Source organism: Azolla caroliniana, unplaced genomic scaffold, assembly GCF_043228905.1.
Source record: "Azolla caroliniana isolate FFs.n. ecotype wild unplaced genomic scaffold, voAzoCaro1.0.p SCAF_4, whole genome shotgun sequence".
Classification (NCBI taxonomy): domain Eukaryota; kingdom Viridiplantae; phylum Streptophyta; class Polypodiopsida; order Salviniales; family Salviniaceae; genus Azolla; species Azolla caroliniana.
In genome coordinates, this window is record NW_028230439.1 from 1,890,353 (window position 1) to 1,908,324 (window position 17,972).

The 17,972-nt window shown below is 39.7% G+C and overlaps 1 protein-coding gene across 3 annotated transcripts in view; it reads right to left on the bottom strand.

The window, feature by feature from the left end:
• The window catches only part of LOC147864728 (uncharacterized), a 61,374-nt gene extending 44,036 nt beyond the window's left edge, over positions 1–17,338 (bottom strand). The window contains exons 1-4 of one of the 3 annotated variants that reach the window (XM_087318859.1): positions 17,213–17,334; positions 16,577–16,709; positions 16,186–16,329; positions 15,926–15,997 (exon numbers count right to left, since the gene is read on the bottom strand). In XM_087318859.1, coding sequence (XP_087174985.1) covers positions 15,926–15,997; positions 16,186–16,329; positions 16,577–16,709; positions 17,213–17,306 — 443 coding nt within the window. In that variant the 5' untranslated portion in view covers positions 17,307–17,334. Of the gene's footprint in view, positions 1–15,925; positions 15,998–16,185; positions 16,330–16,576; positions 16,710–17,212 lie in introns of all 3 variants that reach the window. The other 2 variants (XM_087318864.1, XM_087318863.1) reach the window with 2 other exon arrangements.
• Positions 17,339–17,972: the final 634 nt, after the last annotated feature.

The window sequence follows — 17,972 nt, forward strand, 5'->3', positions numbered from 1 at the left end:
CCACTAAAAGGGTCGGTGGCCCGAGACAAGTCGCCGAAAGACGTTACGAAATCAGTTACCCCACATCTTGATCGGAGACTTCGGCAGTTCAAGGCAACAAGGCAACGTGAGTCTGAAAGAGAAGGGAGATGGAAGGGAAGCGCAAAGAAGGGATTAACGGCGACAGGGAGAAATGGGAGAGGCAGTTGACTGAAGTATGGGTCCTTGACACTCGTTCCCGAGACTTAGGCGGTTGCGTCCAAGGACCGACGGAAGACCTAAGAGACGGAAGGTGGCGGCGAGGACGCGGAGGTCACGGCCAATACAACCAACCCAGATGGGGAAAACGAAAACATGTCCTATGGGTCGCCTCACACCGGGCTAGAGACATCGGCGGTCGGCATCGGATCCAACATACGACCAAGACACTGATGGTGGCGGCAAGCGAACGGGACCCGACAATGCAAAGTGACGGTCAGACCGACCGAGAACCGAGCGGAGCAGGCTTCCGGATAACCGATCCGGAAGAGAAGAAGAGGTAGGCCTACAAAGAGGCCGGAACACGGTACATCGGTACCACGGGAGAGGGTGCGGAGCGAGCCACCCTCTCGACATGCAGAGAAGGATGACCCGGGAGAGCATCAGGAAGACGACGAGGCCCAAGGATGATCCTTCACACCGGATCTAGAGACTTTGGCAATCGGTGGCAGAGCCGACGTAAGGCCAAGAGACTGACGGTGGTGGCGAGGGGACGATGACGGAAGGCAAGGAAGGGGCGAGCTTATGGGTTCCTCACACCAATCCGGAAACACGGGCAGTTCAAGCCGACATGGCAACGTGAGCCCGAGTGTGAAAGATGGTGGCGGCAGGAAACAGGAATCGACGATATGGGAAGTGCAGAAGGGAAGGTCCCACGGAGATCCTCACACCGATCCGGTGGTCCGCTGAGTGCCAGCGTGAGTCCTAAAGGAAAGGACGGTTGCAATGGGTGAACGTGATCGGACGACGGGGCAGAGCGGCGAGGAGGTATCCGGCCGGCGAGGCGGCCACTAACCGAAACCGGGCCGGAAGAACGAAAGAAGGACCGGTCCTATGGGTTCCTCACATCAATCCAGAGACACCGGCAGTTCAAGCCGACGTGGCAACGTGAGACCAAGTGAGAAGGATGGTTGCGGCAGGAAACGGGAACCAGCAATGCAGGTAGAGCGGACCAGGAGCCAACAAGGCTGGAGTTGACAGGCCCGAACCCTTACCAGCCGGTTACGATTTCGGAAGGAAGCCGGTAAAGGTAAGCACGGAGTGGAACAAGAGACGTGCGAGTGGCCATTGAGGGCCGAAGCAAGCACGAGCACGAGACGTCATTCAGCACGAGCGGTGCCGAATAAGGGAGGCAGAAGACGCCACTCGGCACAGTGACCATAGAAGGAACAAGGAGTGCATATTGGAGTCACCTAAGGACCGAGGAACGAACGCGCATTCGGGAAACGATAACGGAACACGAGAAGAACCTACGGAAGGCGAGCGCGGAACAAAGGGGGTCGGTATGAGGTGTTCGGGGTGAGCAGAAGGTCAAGCCGGATATGGAACACACGCGATATGCGAGGAGGGACATGCACGGTGAGCAAAGGAAGAAAGACCGGATCGGCAAGGGTGTTCAGGAGGGCCGGTCGAAGAAGAAGGTGCGTGCGTCGGATGTGGTGGATCAGATGGAGCCGACAGTTCGGGGCCGGTAAGGAGCCGACAAGACGGATTGGCGCCAACAAGGAACCGGCGAGAAGGTCGGGTGCCGGTAAGGCGAAGGACCCGGTTGATCACCGTCGCCGAAATCTCTCACCCTTTTCCTTTCTTGGCACATACCAGTGGATGTGCAGTTTGGTGGGGGTGGATGTCGTGAAGATTTCCAGCTATAGTGTGAAACCGAGGTGGAATGGGCAAGTCGGCAATGTGCAACATGTGCACATGTATAGTAGTAAAATGGCGTATAGAATAAGGGGGAGAATTTGTCCCACATTCTAACGTCTCTCCCTCCTTGGACTATAAAAAGAAGGGAGGGGTCCCTTGTGAAGGGGTTGCCCATTTTGTGTCATAGGGGTATACCATTTTTGTGGAGGGACTTTCTTTTGTTAAGAGTTTCTAGGGTTAGTAACTTCTTCTTCTTCTTCTTGAGAAGTTGGGCGCGGTAGTCATGGCGGCGAAGCGTTGTTAGGGTTAGCTTCTTTTCTTTAGAGCGTAGCCCGGCTCGAAGCCGGGGTTGTATCTTTTCCCTTGTAATATATATATACTCATACTTGTTTGTGCATATTGGTGTACTTGGCGGTGTTGGGAGCATAGCCCCTTGTTTCCTGTGCATAAGAGTCGATGTCGCGCGCATGCTCTCTCTCTTCTTTATCTCTCTCTCTCTCTCATGTTGGGTTGCCTCCGGGACGTGTCCAGAGTCGGTTTCTCGGCATCCCTTCCTCCCTAGTCCGAGACCCCCGTGGTCCCGCCCCTTCTACACGCACGCGCGTAATAACGCGACAACGGTCATTTCTCATCTTGGATCCAATGATGCATTCCATATTGTGGGATTCAAAGGAACCACATGGTACCTTTCTTTGTCACAATAAGAGTAATATATATATATATATATATAGAAAGAAGGACAAACCATTGCACACACAAAACAAAAGGCATTGGTAGCAATAATGCCCAAAACAAGTTTATAACTAAGATGATATCAATATTATAATATTTTAACTTTGCAATAATACGGATACCTATCCTTGCCTCTTTTTTATGCTATAAAAAGTTGTCAAAAGTAAGAAAGAACCTCTAACTAAGTTCTGCATTTACAAGGATAGCCTTAAGCTTTCAAAATATTACTAGAAGGCCCCCATTTAGTTGCATTCAATTCAACTCCTTCATGAGCAAAGCTCTTTAAAAACTCTTCCATCATTGCAGTATAACACCTTTTGTTGTTCTCACCGAAAACTATGTCTTACTCGAGTGTTCTTCTCGAGAATCACCTCGATGTCCATGTGCAAGAATGTACAATTAGCTACCCTTTTGTTAGTGAGATAAGTGAGAGGGTGTGTTAATCACTCTCAAGCTACTAATACAAAGGCAACTTTAAGAGGCAACAATGCAAGAAAATACCAATACGACTTAGATTTCCTTACTCTATGTTTAAGATAAGTACAAAATTAAAACAATTACAATGATGAGGTGTATAAGTTAGGATTAAGGAGAGAAAGAAAGAGAGGCTTAAGGTTTACCTCTTTGGATTGTAATGAGGAAGAATGTCTACAAAATATTTATAGTTCCATCTTTATACTTCCTTTGTTTCAATAATATAAGACTTAGGCCCCTTTCACACTTGTAAGGGTATAAATATAGTTGATAGATATTGTAACCGTTATACCCCATTACAATCTTAGTATGTTTGTCTATCTCTATTGCCCTACCTAGAAAAGTAGTTCAATCTTCAATGTGTCCATAGTTGTAGCATCAGAGGTGAGATGTATGACATATACTTAACATCACCCTTGACGTAATGTGTGCACAATTCCTAGGTGCACTAAGGAAGGCTTCACTATGGTTGTTGGTAGGGAAGAGGTATCAATTTAGGTGTTAGAAATAGGAAGTAGTGTAGGGGTGCAAGGAGCAGTAGATGGTGGCACCATGTGATGGCCATGGGGTGTAGGGAAGTAGATGTTCTCTTAGACAAACCCTAAATTCTAAATTGAATGGTCACTCTACTTTTGTTGTACTATGAGTTGTCTTAGGGGGTTGTTAGATTGGTTCCCCATGATTTGTGACCACCTTAGTGGGTGTCTACAAACTCGTCATTGAATCCTTGAACCGCATAACTATTGTGTATGCATGATTTAAGGTTTAGAAATGTTTACTAATGAGGAAGTTTTGTAGGGTCAGGTCACACAACGCATGGATGAACCAATTTATTTGTTTTTCGTTAGTCATCTTGTTATTGAAATCATATCCATGATGTCTGCTTTTACTCTGATATATGTATTTATAGACTATCCCTTTTGCCTCTTGCTTTATAGAAAAGAGTATCCTTTGAGATTCCACTCCATTCCTCTTACTGCAAAGTTGGTCAAATTTTCTTTCGCCGCACCATGCCTACCTTCGACCTTCGACGCTTCCAACTATCTAACCACGCTAGTTGGAGCCTCACCTTTGACCTTAATCAACACCACATTAGGTGCCACTTGCTACCCATCCTACCCTCATCCTACCAAAGAGGCTTTGAGATGATGGAACCCTCTACAATCATCACATAAACAATGAATGTCCACTTTGCTCTCCCCCCTCCAACATACAATGCCTCTAGTGCCCAATATTGCCCATTTGTTGACTAGGCATTTCTCCGTCATCATCCACCCACTCATCTCCCATTACCTCCCATCTAAATTACCTCCTTCAACAACATCTCCTCTCTCCCCAACTTTGATAAACTTGCCCCTCTCCTCTCTTCTACCACCTTCTCCCTCACAACCAATTGTTGTTGGGGTGGGGGGGTGAAACCTAGAATGGCTTCACCCCCCTCCCAAGGGGGTTAAGTTAGAGAGAGAGCAAGAGAGAAAGATAAATAGGCAATGACACCAAATGAGAGGGGAAAAAACTATATCTCATTACATGCCCCATAAAGGGTTTATATAATACATAATGTAACGGTAAATAATATGTTCGTTACAAAATGAGACCGTTACATTCTTGTCACATGCACATAATTGTGCATGTGCTCACACATACTCATCCTCACACTCATATACATTACACATACCGAACAACCCCTTTAACGTGTTTTACCCTTATACCGCCCCGTACAACTCCTACGGGTAACACATGGCACGCCTGTGGGACAGTGCATCGCACGGTGAACCCACTTCCCATGGCAACTATTAACGACCGGAACTCCATCGATCATCTCAATGGTCGGAAATCCATCGACCGGATCATAGCTCTACAATCAATAACTTCAATCGGAGCATTGCTTGACTCGAACCTTCTCGTTGAATTGGATCACACACCAATTGGCTCCTCCATTATGGCATGGGCCTTTCATGATTCTGTTACATGTATGTGTATTTTTCGGTTTCGTCATGTGAATTGAGCCTTGTATTTTGTACCCTTGGTCTCTAAAAATTTTACCCTCAAGTTTTTTTTCTTTTTCTTTTTTAATTTTTCTTTTTTAATTTTTCTTTTTTAAATTTTAGTTTTGGCCCTTGCGTTTTCGAAATTCTACATTCTGCCCTCCACTTTTTGAAATCTCACGTCATGCCCTTGAGCTTTTGAAATTTCATCTTCTCTCCCTTATGTTTCTGAAATTTTCTCTTCATATCCCTCTTCTCTTTCTTCGTTTCCTTCTGTCTCCTCTTTTTCTTCTTTCTTTTCTTCTTCTACGTTCTTCTCTTCTTCTATTTTCTGTTTTCATCTCTGTCTGTGTCTTCGTGGCCGTCACTCGGCCCTTCTCTCGGTCACACGTCTCGGTTGTACCTCTCTTGGCCGTACTCTTGGCCACGCATATTGGTCGTACTCTTGGCCACACTTCTGGGCCACGCATCTCGGTAGTGCGTCTCGGCTATTTTCTCGACCGTGCTCTCAGCCATGCTCGGCCATTCGTCGCCGCCACTCAGCCGTTGTTCGGGCAATTGCCATTGGTCGACCACCACTCGGTTGCTGTCGGCCACTGTCCAGCAAATCCCCGCCGCCATTCGGCCGATGTTCTACAATCGCCTTTGTTCGATTGCTGCCACTCTGGCCGTTGTTCAACCATTCTGGCAAGTCTGACCGCTGCAAGTGCGGCCACTGTCCGACCATCTCCGCCACTGTCTCTGGCGGCATCGTCTGCAATATTCCTCTTCTTCCGGTCCTCTCTGTGGCCTGTCTCTGTTGTCATTCGCCGGTTGTCATTGTTCATCGGTCATCGTCGGAGGCGGTTGTCGACCAATGTCTCTGTTCGCCGTCGCTATCACCGTCAGCTTCTTCGCTGTTTGCTGGTCATTTCTGTCTGGCCGCCACTGTCTCTGTCGGCTGCTTGCCCACTGGCCCACTCTATATCAACCGGTCGTTCGGTTGTCTCCGTTGCCGCCGAATGGCTCTATCAGACGGACGTCGATTGTCCCCCCAGCACCACCCATCAACCTCTTCCTAGAAAGTATTGTGGCCACAGAAGATTCTTCTTGCCTTTGCATTGGTTGTTACCTCATCTGTTGATTATGAAGAGCGCCTTTAGGCTTCATTGCAATGCTCCTCTCACAAGATACTGGCCTCTACTTCTTGTAATGATTCGCCAAGTAAGATGATTTGGTGCCTGATGTGGTGGTCGGGGATCTCCATTGCTGGTTGGCTCCCACACAGACAATACACGCACAAAACCACACTCTTTTAACACAAAGATTGGCAGACACGGAGAGAGAGATTAGTGATGGAGAGGGAAAGTGAGAGAGGGGGAGTGTATCCTACAACAGAATGACACAAAGAGAGAGAGAGAGAGAGAGAGAGAGAGAGAGAGAGAGAGAGAGATAGTTCCTCTCAATCACACGTTGTTACCATGGCTAGTTGTTTTGGACTTTCCCGCATCAGCCATGGCCAAAAGCAACATCTCTTATATGTATCTTCTCCTTCCCCATGACCGCAAATACCAAGAAATAGTAGAACAAGGCAGATGGAGAGAGAGAGAGACACACACACATATTCAGATCAGAAATGCAGAGACGCAATGAGGGAGGGAGTGACTTCCTCTCAAAGGAGGGTTGTCCGTTCGGGTGTGCCAAAGAGAGAGAAAGAGAGAAAGATAAATAGGAAATGACACCAAATGAGAGGGGAAAAAACTATATCTCATTACATGCCCCATAAGGGGTTTATATAATACATCATGTAACGGTAAATAATATGTCCGTTACAAAATGAGACCGTTACATTCTTGTCACATGCACATAATTGTACATGTGCTCACACATACTCATCTTCACACTCATATACATTACACATACTGAACAACCCCTTTAACGTGTTTTAGCCTTATACCGCCCCGTACAACTCCTACGGGTAACACCAATGGTGCAACATGATGCACATAAGAGTGTGCACTCATTAGTTTGGGCGGATGTTAAGTACCAAGTACAATAGTACATACTGAAACCCGTGAAGACATTGACATCGGCATTAGCACTAAAGTCTAAGTGCCACAACAAGAAAAAAGCGGAATAGAACAAAATTGGCTCTAGAACATTACGCCTAATGCTTGCCCCAATGTGAAATGAGACAACATTTCTGTAAATAAGCTTGATATCAATAACTCTCCCACATAGAATTTGGTTAGTAAGTTAGCCCGTTCTTTCTATGAATTCATGTAGGCATGTGTAATTGCTTACATGAAGAACGATCACAGAGGCAATGAATAGAAGGACAAGATGGAATGAGACGCAATTGTGAAGAAAGATTATTGCTAGGTACAAACAATTTGTATAGTGAAGCTGAAGATTGATTATGAATCAAATGGAGAATAAGTGAGGATTAACTGGAAAATGATTGGAGGGTTTGTCTGAAGAATGATTCTACGTATCAAACAAATAAAGGATACTTAGGGATCAATCCAATTGTTTACAAACAATGTTAGCATCCAAAAACTTGTATTACCTTCATTGTTCCAAATATGGGGAAAGCATTGGAAATGTTTAACCTAATCTCCGAAGTCTTTCTGTAGATTAAACTTTTGACTAAAATCAAAATCCCTTGAATGTTTCTTATGTGGCCACACAATTGAGAATATGTCGATCCTAAGCATAAACTCATTATAAGAATGTCAACAACTAAATCAAAATATACGCAAACATATATTGGTATGATCTTCATGATGTGGTGATCATGGGGTTTCAACATGACGCAGGGTTTTGGTTTGATAAGAAATGGTTCAATTATCTTGATTGAAGCTAATAATGATTAGGTAGTTGTGCAGAGGAAGCAATGAACTATGCCAGATTTGTTCCCTCGCACAACGACCACAAGATTTATAAATACAAAGACATCATGGTCACCTCCAGCCTTTAAATACACAGAGTAGGACTTTATATTGTTAAATGACTTGAATTATTTTTTGTGGTTCATGAAAAGCCACGTCTCTCAACTACATGAAGTATATATAAAGGTCCATGCAAAAGTTAGTGTAGTGAGGGCTATATATATAGAGGTCCATGCATGCATCATTATCATGCAAAAGTTAGTAAAGTGAGGGCTATATATATAGAGGTTCATGCATGCATCATTATCATGCAAAAGTTAGTGAAGTGAGGGCTATAAATATAGGCAGCCTTAGTCATTTGATAAGAGACCACCAAGAGTTGTAGGCTTGTGAGATTTGAGAGAATTAGAGAGTTGGGAACACCATTTTAGAGAGAATTCTTTAGAGAGAATTGTGAGGTTATTCTCTTGGGTGTTGGGTTTAATTAGAGAACAATTTCTCTAATTGTTGTAAACTCTCTCTTACATTTTCTTATAGTGGAATCACTCTCCTTTCCGTGGACATAGGCTAATTTAGCCGAACCACGTAAATACTCGTGTCATTTATTTCTCCGCTCCTATATTATCATATTATTGTCTTCTATTTAATCTAATGTACTATTTGATCCGAGTGTCACCCTAACATATACAAAGACATCCTAACGTTATATTAATTATTCAAACATCTAAAAAGTGTTGACATCTATTTTATCTGGGATAAATTGATAATGCACAAAGTATTCAAATGTACTCAAATGTACATCTGGCAAGTACATTTGAATCAAGCTTTGTGTGACCACTTCCATCAAGGCCTCCGAAGTGAGATCAACAATCTTTTGTTAAACTTTTTGGAGCCCATATCCTTCTCATAAGCAATTTGGCAAGCTGTTTATTGAGGCAATTAACTTTTTGACCTTCACAAAGAAGGGCGCAAGACACAAGGGTCTCTTTCTTTCCAACGATATGAAATATCTTTGTTAGCCTCACTTGCTTCGTCGAATTCACCATTTTTTGAGGTAACCAATAACCACGACCCCATGGAGACAAAGGTGTTGTGTAGAGTCATATGTCACAACAACTTGTACCTTGTATGGTGACAATGGTGTGGAGACAACGGGTCGACTTAAGCAAGGGTAAAGAGCCAAGATGGTAAGAGTTTTAGTTTAATCCTAACAGTTAGGCCAAATCATGAGTGTAACAGGGCCTCCCTTAGAGGTGAAAGCCTCAAGCCTGGAGTATTTTTAATGCAGGCGGTGCACACACAATTAACACTCATTCTTTATTAGTTTACATGCATAAGCATAAATAAATATGTGTATATATGTGGTATATACCAATCTATACATGCACAAATATGAATGTGAATGTATATTGCATACAATATACATGATGCATGCATGCGTACATACACAATGCATGCATGTCCATTGAAATCAACATGGTTCCACTCCCAAACCATATATACTTATTTTGATCTCTTGCGGGTTGTTTGCGGTTTGAATATGAATGTATGGAGTATATATATATACACATCATGCAGGAACCCATGCATTTTTCTTCATACAGATTCATTGAAATCAACGTAGTTCCACTTCCGATACATAAGTTATTTTGATGTCATTCAAGCTGTTTGTGTTTTGACTGAGTTCCTCGCTGGGAGGAAGAGAAGTGGGGGATGGAGGAGGAGGTAGTATCATCATGTGCTCTGCAGGAGGTTGTAGCATGCTCAATATCTGCTCCAAACTTGCTGACACAGCCTGGCATCAATGAAACTCCCAAATACAGGTCCATTCCTAAATTAGCCCGTTCTTCCATTCCATGTGTGTGTGTGTGTGTGTGTGTGTGTGTGTGTGTATGTATGTGTGTGCTTATGTATCTATGGATGTATGTATGTGTGTATGGATGGATGGATGTATGCACGTATGCATCTGTGCATTTATGTGTGTCCAAATTGTCTTTGTCTGCATCTATGCATGCATCTAAACATGTTTATCTACACATGTCCAAACGCATATGTATGTCTAAATGCATGTATCCAAACGAGTGTTGGGCATATTCCTAAATGTGTATATGTATATAGATATGTCGAAATGTATGCGTATGTGTATGTTTAAATGCATATGTGTGTATTATGCTCACCTGCATTTTTGGTCTATCATTTCTGTCATATGTTGTGCATTGTATTGCAATCTCTATCACTTGTTTGTATTCATCAACAGGATAGTTTGATCCAAGTCTTGGATCAATTATAGCCCTCACATTTTCGTTCCATTTGAGCTTTCCGTTTACCTGATCAACATTGGAGGAACTTACATACAACCTCTGGTTTCATCATTGGTAAGAGTTTTATATGTGTTATTTATCTCTTAGTTTATCACTGATTGTTCCAGATATACAATTGTTTTTGGCTCTTTGATCCCATGTCGTGAATTATTAATCTTGTTATATTATGTCTAGAAAGGTGAACGGAGACAGGAATGCATATATCTAAATTGGTTGTTATACAACGAATTCGTCATGGACCTAGAGTGATGCATTTGATTTTATATGTTAAGACATTAATATCTCTACCAGTTTTTAAAATGGCATTACATTCTAAAACTAATTCAATTGACTCGAATGATGTTTTAGAGTGAAAATCATGTTGCATTTTTTGTTTGAACTCTTCCTAAATCTTGTAAACTAGAGCTTACTCTAACCTTAATATATAGCATAGTTCATCAGTATGCGCATAGCAGCACAAGCAGCAATGTGTAATGTCATGGAAAGCTATGATGCATTTGTCATGTATTGTTTCGATTTTTTTGCAGCAAACAAATTGATTAGCACTTTTTGGAAACATCCTTAAATAACTTCAAAATGAAAGGAAAGTTTGAAAGATAAGCTAATTACCCAACCGACAAGGTTATAATCCTCAAGACGCTTGTGATCAATGGCAAGTTGACCTGTGAGCAACTCAAGTAATACAACTCCATAGCCATACACATCACTTGCTGTGGTTAATTGGCGGCGTAGGAAGTACTCTGGATCTAGATATCTGTAAGGTAATAATTAAAATGGCAATTCCATTAAGTCTCTCCTTCTATTGAAGACAAAAGCTATGTTTACCCAGCAGTGCCTGCTGGTCTTGTTGATACATGTGTATCCATTTCAGGATTTGCCTTGGATATGCCGAAATCTGATACTTTGGCGATCATATTGTCATCGAGTAGAATGTTGCTCGGCTTCAAATCTCTATGGATAACTGGAGGATCCTGTATCCATAATGTCCAAAGATACATAAGTCACAGGCATGAATGAATATTTGTTTTCAAGAATATATATTCTCTTATTTGGAATTTCAATGTTATGTGCACACATAACTAAGTATATATATATATATATATATAAGATTTGCGTCAATGAAGACTTGCCCATTAGACACAAAGTATGGGTGTCTCAAATAAATAATTATAATCTACAAAATAAGATAAGATTTAACGACTGTTAAGCATATATCATAGTTCCATCATGCATAGAGTGGATAGGTGGCAATCTTGATGAATCATTGGCAAGAATAGAAGACATGAATCATTGGTGCCCTGGTGACAAACAATGCCCGAGAAGACACATTCACACGCAAGTGCAAATGGGAGCATTGGAATGGATGAGTGACTAGAATGAGGATACTAGCATAATTCTTTGGAGAAGAGAGGCCAAGGTAACTCTAATAGGCCTTATAGTGCATGTCCAACATTCATTACCAGTTACTTACAGCAAAGGTGTGAAGATATTCCAGGCCCTGAGCAACGGCAAGTGCTATCTCAAGCCTTCTATACCAGTTCAAAGTTGACACGTTCTCACCTGTCACATGCCATCATGATTAGCACCAACTAAGATGCATTAATGGTAAATTGCTCTTCAAATTGGTTTAGATGTTTCAACTTTTCAACAATATATTTATAATCATTATAGAGGGTTCAATTCAAGGGTATGTTGTATTTTTTGAGAAATTGCTCTTCCTTTCTAAATATAATTGCAAAAGTTAGGTGTTTTTACTAAAGAGGTGGAGATGCAGATTTCCATGTTTCATAAATTCGTAGACAAGGATCTACAACAAAGTCCACGTTGAAAACAAATAAGTAAATTTGTAATGTTAACTCAAGCTCTAAGATATATATATTATTACCAAGATCCTAGAGGCATCATACACAACAATATATACCTGCTCATCTTTATCATCACAAAATCCTTCAAGCCGAACGAGATGGCGGTGGTGTAACCGACTGAGTAACATAATCTCATTCCGAAACTCTTTTATACCTTGATAACTTACACCGGAGGCCCTTTTTATTGCAACTTGTTGATTATCACCGAGTTGTGCTAAGTACACTTTTCCAAAACCACCTTCTCCTATCTCACAATCCTTGTTGAATGATTTTGTTGCTTTCATAATCTCTTTGTATGTAAACCGTTTGACACCAGGCGGAACTTCCCAATATCTAGTATCTTGATCTATTTCAAATTTCCAAAATTCGAATAGGAAAATATATATTAGGTATACATATTTGGAGAAACTTTGACCATTATAAGCTTATATGATTTGGTGTCAAAACCATTTCTTTGTCTCCTACCATGCTTTGATGTCGAAAAAGGCTTGAACCACCAGATAAAGGAAATTAGTCCACATAAGATCACCAACACTCCAAGCACGGAGCCAATGATTGCTGTTCTAGGAAAGGTTTCTTTCTCTGTACAAAAAGTTTGAGAGTTTAAGTGCTCATAAACAATTAAGAATTTGGTAAATTAAAAGATGAGAGTTTGTTATGCGCCAAACATGGAGTTTCTTCGATAATCATTGGTGCAATGTTGTTGGTTGCGAGACATTGAGTTTTTGTCAACATGTTAGCAATTGATTGAAAGAGAAAAGTGTCCCAATATTCTCTTCCTTCCTAGCTTGAATAAATGTGGATATCATTTCATGTTTGCAAGCATGTTTTCAATGTGAAAATATACGAGACATGCAATCTTACAGATAAGAGATTGTAAAGAGCTAGTAATCCTTTGACAAGCCCATAAAATAGACTAGCATCTTTTTATTACTTGTTTGAGTGCATGTGGGGAAAGGCTCCTAGACATTTCTACCATATAATGAATAAATGTACGAGATGTTATTATCGAAAGGGATGATGTTAAAACTTGAAATCTACATATTAAAAACACATCAAATCACATCTAAAAGTATAGATTCCATGTGATAAAAGTAAGTAGCTTACTTGGAAATGGATCACAACTTGTATTGTCTCCGCAAGAGCTTAGAAATTGGTCACAACTTGTCTCGTCTCCACATACTTGTTTGTGAGCTCCAAAGTCTGAATCAAAGCAATTTCCTTTCCAACTAGAAGGACACAAAAATGAGGATTTATCTTATGGCTTTCACATCATTGTTTCATATATCTAGTGAAAAACTACTGAAATACCCCTGGAGTTTTCCGTTATTTTTCCAAAGCCATGAGTTATTAATTCCTTGGCTAGATCTAGGAAAATAATTGTTTTGCTAAAAACTTACGGGCATTTGAGGAAATAAAGGAGAATTTGGGGCTATTTTAGGAGTTTGTATTTTTATAGCATTTGAATTAAGATCCACGAACATGGTTTCAGAGTATATGCTCTTTAGAGTGCTTAATGTTTGTATGCTTTTCATCTAATTTGGAGAATCTAAAGCTAAACCATCAATTTTCAATAGTGTTTAGTTCGTGTTGCTTTGACGACAGTGGCTCTTTTTTATGGTTAAAAGTGTTATCCTTTAATTCAAGATCTTATCATTTATTAAGGGAAGATTGATGGCACAAATTTAATAGTGTTAAGTCTCTTTGATGATTAGAATTGGTTATCCCTTGATTTTGGAACCCATCATTTAGGAAATTGCATTTAGTAGGTTCTCATGACTTACGTGGTGGTATCGTTAAAGAAAGTTGGGTATGGTCCTTGTAGGAAATTGCATTTAAGGTCCCTGCAATCCATACATACATATATGAACTTTAAGAATTTTTATTCATATGAAAACTTAAAGATTTGGTTTTAAAAGGCATCTCTGTATGTATATATGTATAGTTACATATATTTGTATACATATTGTATTCTTATATATTATGCTTACATGCGTAGATAAATACGCTAGCAACATGTATGTCATATTTATATATTTACACATTTGGATACATGAATGTACATAAATACAATAGTTTTTGCTTGGCTCTTACACTCTGTCAGCAGTAAGTGCGAGATATTTCATCCAAGATGGAACAACGCCACTCAGCTTATTCGAACTCATTCGCCTGTGTATAATATAATAAGATATTGTTATTTAGGTAATTTGTTATGATTGGGTTGTCAGGATTTTCTGCCCTAAATAAGAAACAATTTTTATGCATACAATTCCTTCAGATTTGTCATGCGTGCCCAGCTCTCAGGAATAGATCCTGTCAGATCGTTATTATAAAGGTGCCTACATACAGTTAAGAAGTGGAATAAAGTTTAAATTGCATCTTCATGGCATTAAAAACATTGCATATATATCAATCCATTCAATGGTTATGTAAAAGAATAAAATCTTCTTTCCCTATATCAAGTGAAGATTAAAAATGGTATTGAGCAAGGTTTATGTGGGATGTACATACAGCCTTTGCAGTTTAGTGAAGCTAGCTCCCCACTCTTCTGGTAAAGTCCCTGTGAGGTTAATAGCATGCAAATTCCTGTCTAGGAAAAGAAGACTTCAATATACATCATTTTAAATTATATGTCTCCTGATTCAAAGTTGTGTTATTTAAAAGACTCTAAATCTGGTCCAGCTTATAATATGCATCATTGATTGACTAATAATGATTATTAGTCACTTCATTTGGTTTGATATTAGATCAACATAATGCTTAATCATGAAAAAGAAACTGAAGATAAACTAGAGTTGGGCAAGTCCTTCACACAAAGCCGTGTAACACAAATGCTTATTTAGGCAACAATCATGAATGAAGAGAACTATTATGCTCTCATGATAACATGAAGATATTTAATGGTTTTTATGCACTTCCCCATGTTTACACATTACTTTAGGTAATGGCTTGTATGCACCCAAATCGCTTCAACATAGACCAATATGAAAGCCTTACTTTTTGTATTGCAACCTCATACAAAAAGAGTAAGTTCACTTACAAGTATGTCAAGTTAACCCATATTAAACCCCATTCTGATGGCAGTTGAGTTATTTGTAGTTCAACATTACCCCAAGCAGTTCTGTACAATGATACAACTACATACTTTGATTACGCATGCAATATTGAAATTAATTACTATGACAAATTTAAGAAAATCCAATAGAGGAATCATGTAATTTGTGCTTACAAAACAGTCAAGTGAAGAAGAGATGAAAGACTTTTGGGTAAGGATGTGATTGAGTTATTTCCAAGCCACCTGCAGAGGCAATCAGGGAAAAGAATCTCTCCCTCTCTGTCTCCTTTGTTATAAACACAGCTTTTATCATTGAATATTTTTAATGCATGAAGCTACATGCCAGCCCTGCTAATTCCCAATATCCCGCCCATGTAGCATCGATCTTTATGTATGATATTTATGGATGTATCTAAGGAATGTATGTTTTGCTTGGATGTTTTACTGGAACAACTAATGAGAGCAGCTTATTGGGCTCACAATTCTTGTAGGTTGGATAAGGCAGATATCCCTTCTGGAACTGCACCTGGGAATCTGTTGTTGGACATGCGCCTGAAAAGAAGCGAAGACTTTTTTTTCATGTTAATGCATGCTCTCTTTATTGTCTTGTGTCTTTCTATCAATCATAGACTTTGTTAATTCCTTCATGTATTGCTAAATGGTTGTGTTATCAGATTTGTATTGCTTGACTTCTGTATAGTTTTGAACTTAAATAAACCATCAACACAAAAAGACTTACAATGCCACAAGGCCTTTGAGGCGTAGTATATTATTCGGAAATTCCTCGCTGAATGCATTGGATGATAAATTCCTGTAAAATATATAATCATAATGTAAGCCATTATGATTATTATGAATAGTGATTTGGGAATTGTAAAACAGGAATTATCTGAAAGATTGGGTTTCCTTGATGGTGATTGTATTTGAAGGGCGTGTAATTGGTGTAAGAATAGAATAGGATTTTTTTTGTCTTCCATGAGGAGGTTAAATTTTACATACAAGTCATGTAATTGTGTCAACATAAACAGTGATGGCAAAGGACTTGTCAGGTCATTATTTGATAGATCCAGCGATGTTAACTCTGTAAGGCTTGTGAATGAATCACTTGGCAATGTCCCTTGTAGATAAAATCCTGACATATTCCTAAAATAAATTTTAAAAATAGTCATGAAGATCATAATTAGAACGCAATCAAAGTTGACATAGCATCAGTTAACTGTAATAGAACGAAATTAGCACTTGCAAGACATGATTATCATTCACTAGAGGGCGTAATTAGCATTAATGAAATACAGAACATACTTTGCATTATAAAACAAGAATTAATTAACATGACGAGGACATCATTAGCATTTATCTGCAGGTTAATGGAAAACTAAGGAGAAATTACAGTGCTATAACACGATTAAAGGAGGAACATGTGACCCCGGTCCAATTACAAGGATTTGGCGCAGAACTATCCCAAGATGTTAGAATTGAAACTGAACCCCCTACCGCAGTCTTAATACTCAGGAGTGCTTGAACTGTAATTTATGTAAGCAATCAGAAGATTAAAAATTAATGGCCTCAACAAGTTAAATCTAGCTAATGTGGTTAGTAAAGATCAAATTATGAAGAGAAAGTAATTAGGATGGAATGACGGATCAAATGGAGACAGAGAAGGGACCAAATAATGGTTTAAATGGAGGAGAAAGGAAGGATGAAATTGAAGAATAATAACAGGGTCCGATGAAGAATAAATGAGGGAATGATGGATCAAATGAAGAACGATCACAGAGGCAATGAAGAGTGAGAAAGGATAAAATGAAACGCCAATTGTGAAGAAAAATGATTGCTAGGTACAAACAATTTGGACAGTGAAGCCGAAGACTGATTATGAATCAAATGGAGAATGATGGACGGGTTTTGTCCGAAGAATGATTCTAAGTATGAAACAAGTGAAGGATACTTAAGGGATCAAATCGAATTGATCCATTATTAGAAATGAACTAATAAATAATGATGGCATCCAGAAACTTGTAATTACCTTCATTGTTTTGAGCTTTGACATGGGAAGATTGGGCAGGAAGAAGAATCAGAAGAATGAAAGAGAAACACACATAATTTGGTGTGATCTTCATAATGTGGTGATAGCTTTCAACTTGAGGTTTTGGGTTTTGGGCCTCAGATTCAGCTACAAAAGCTCTTAATCTCATCATTATGAATTGACACAAGACACTGAAGCATATGATACAAGAAAATCTGTTTTAGCTACAAGAAAATATGTAAAGTAAAATTGATGATCTCTCTGTTCTCTCTGTCGAGACAGAGAGTTGATGATGAGCTGGAAAAAATGCACATTAAAAAAACAAGTCAAAAATAGTGGACAGAGACAGGAATGCTTTTTTATTATAAACATTAGAAGGCGTAATCTATGTATGAATATATAGGTTAATAATTGTTGATGCGTTATGTGTTCATAGTTTGGAGTGTCTATAAGATGATATATAGACTTATCTTTGTGGTCAATGTATGTATAAGCACATGGGGTGCACGGCAGGAATTTGATGGGTGTCATGCCCATCAAAGGCCCATTTTGCCCATCAAAAACACACACCCAATAAAAATGTCCGTCAAGTGACATATAAACTTACAATTTTCATTTTCCATGTCATATATATATTTATTTTCCATGCTAAAAATTTATTTTCCATGTCATATATATATATATATATATATATATATATGAATGACATTGTATAATGTCATGACTCATAATACATATTATATATAGTATATTTAATATT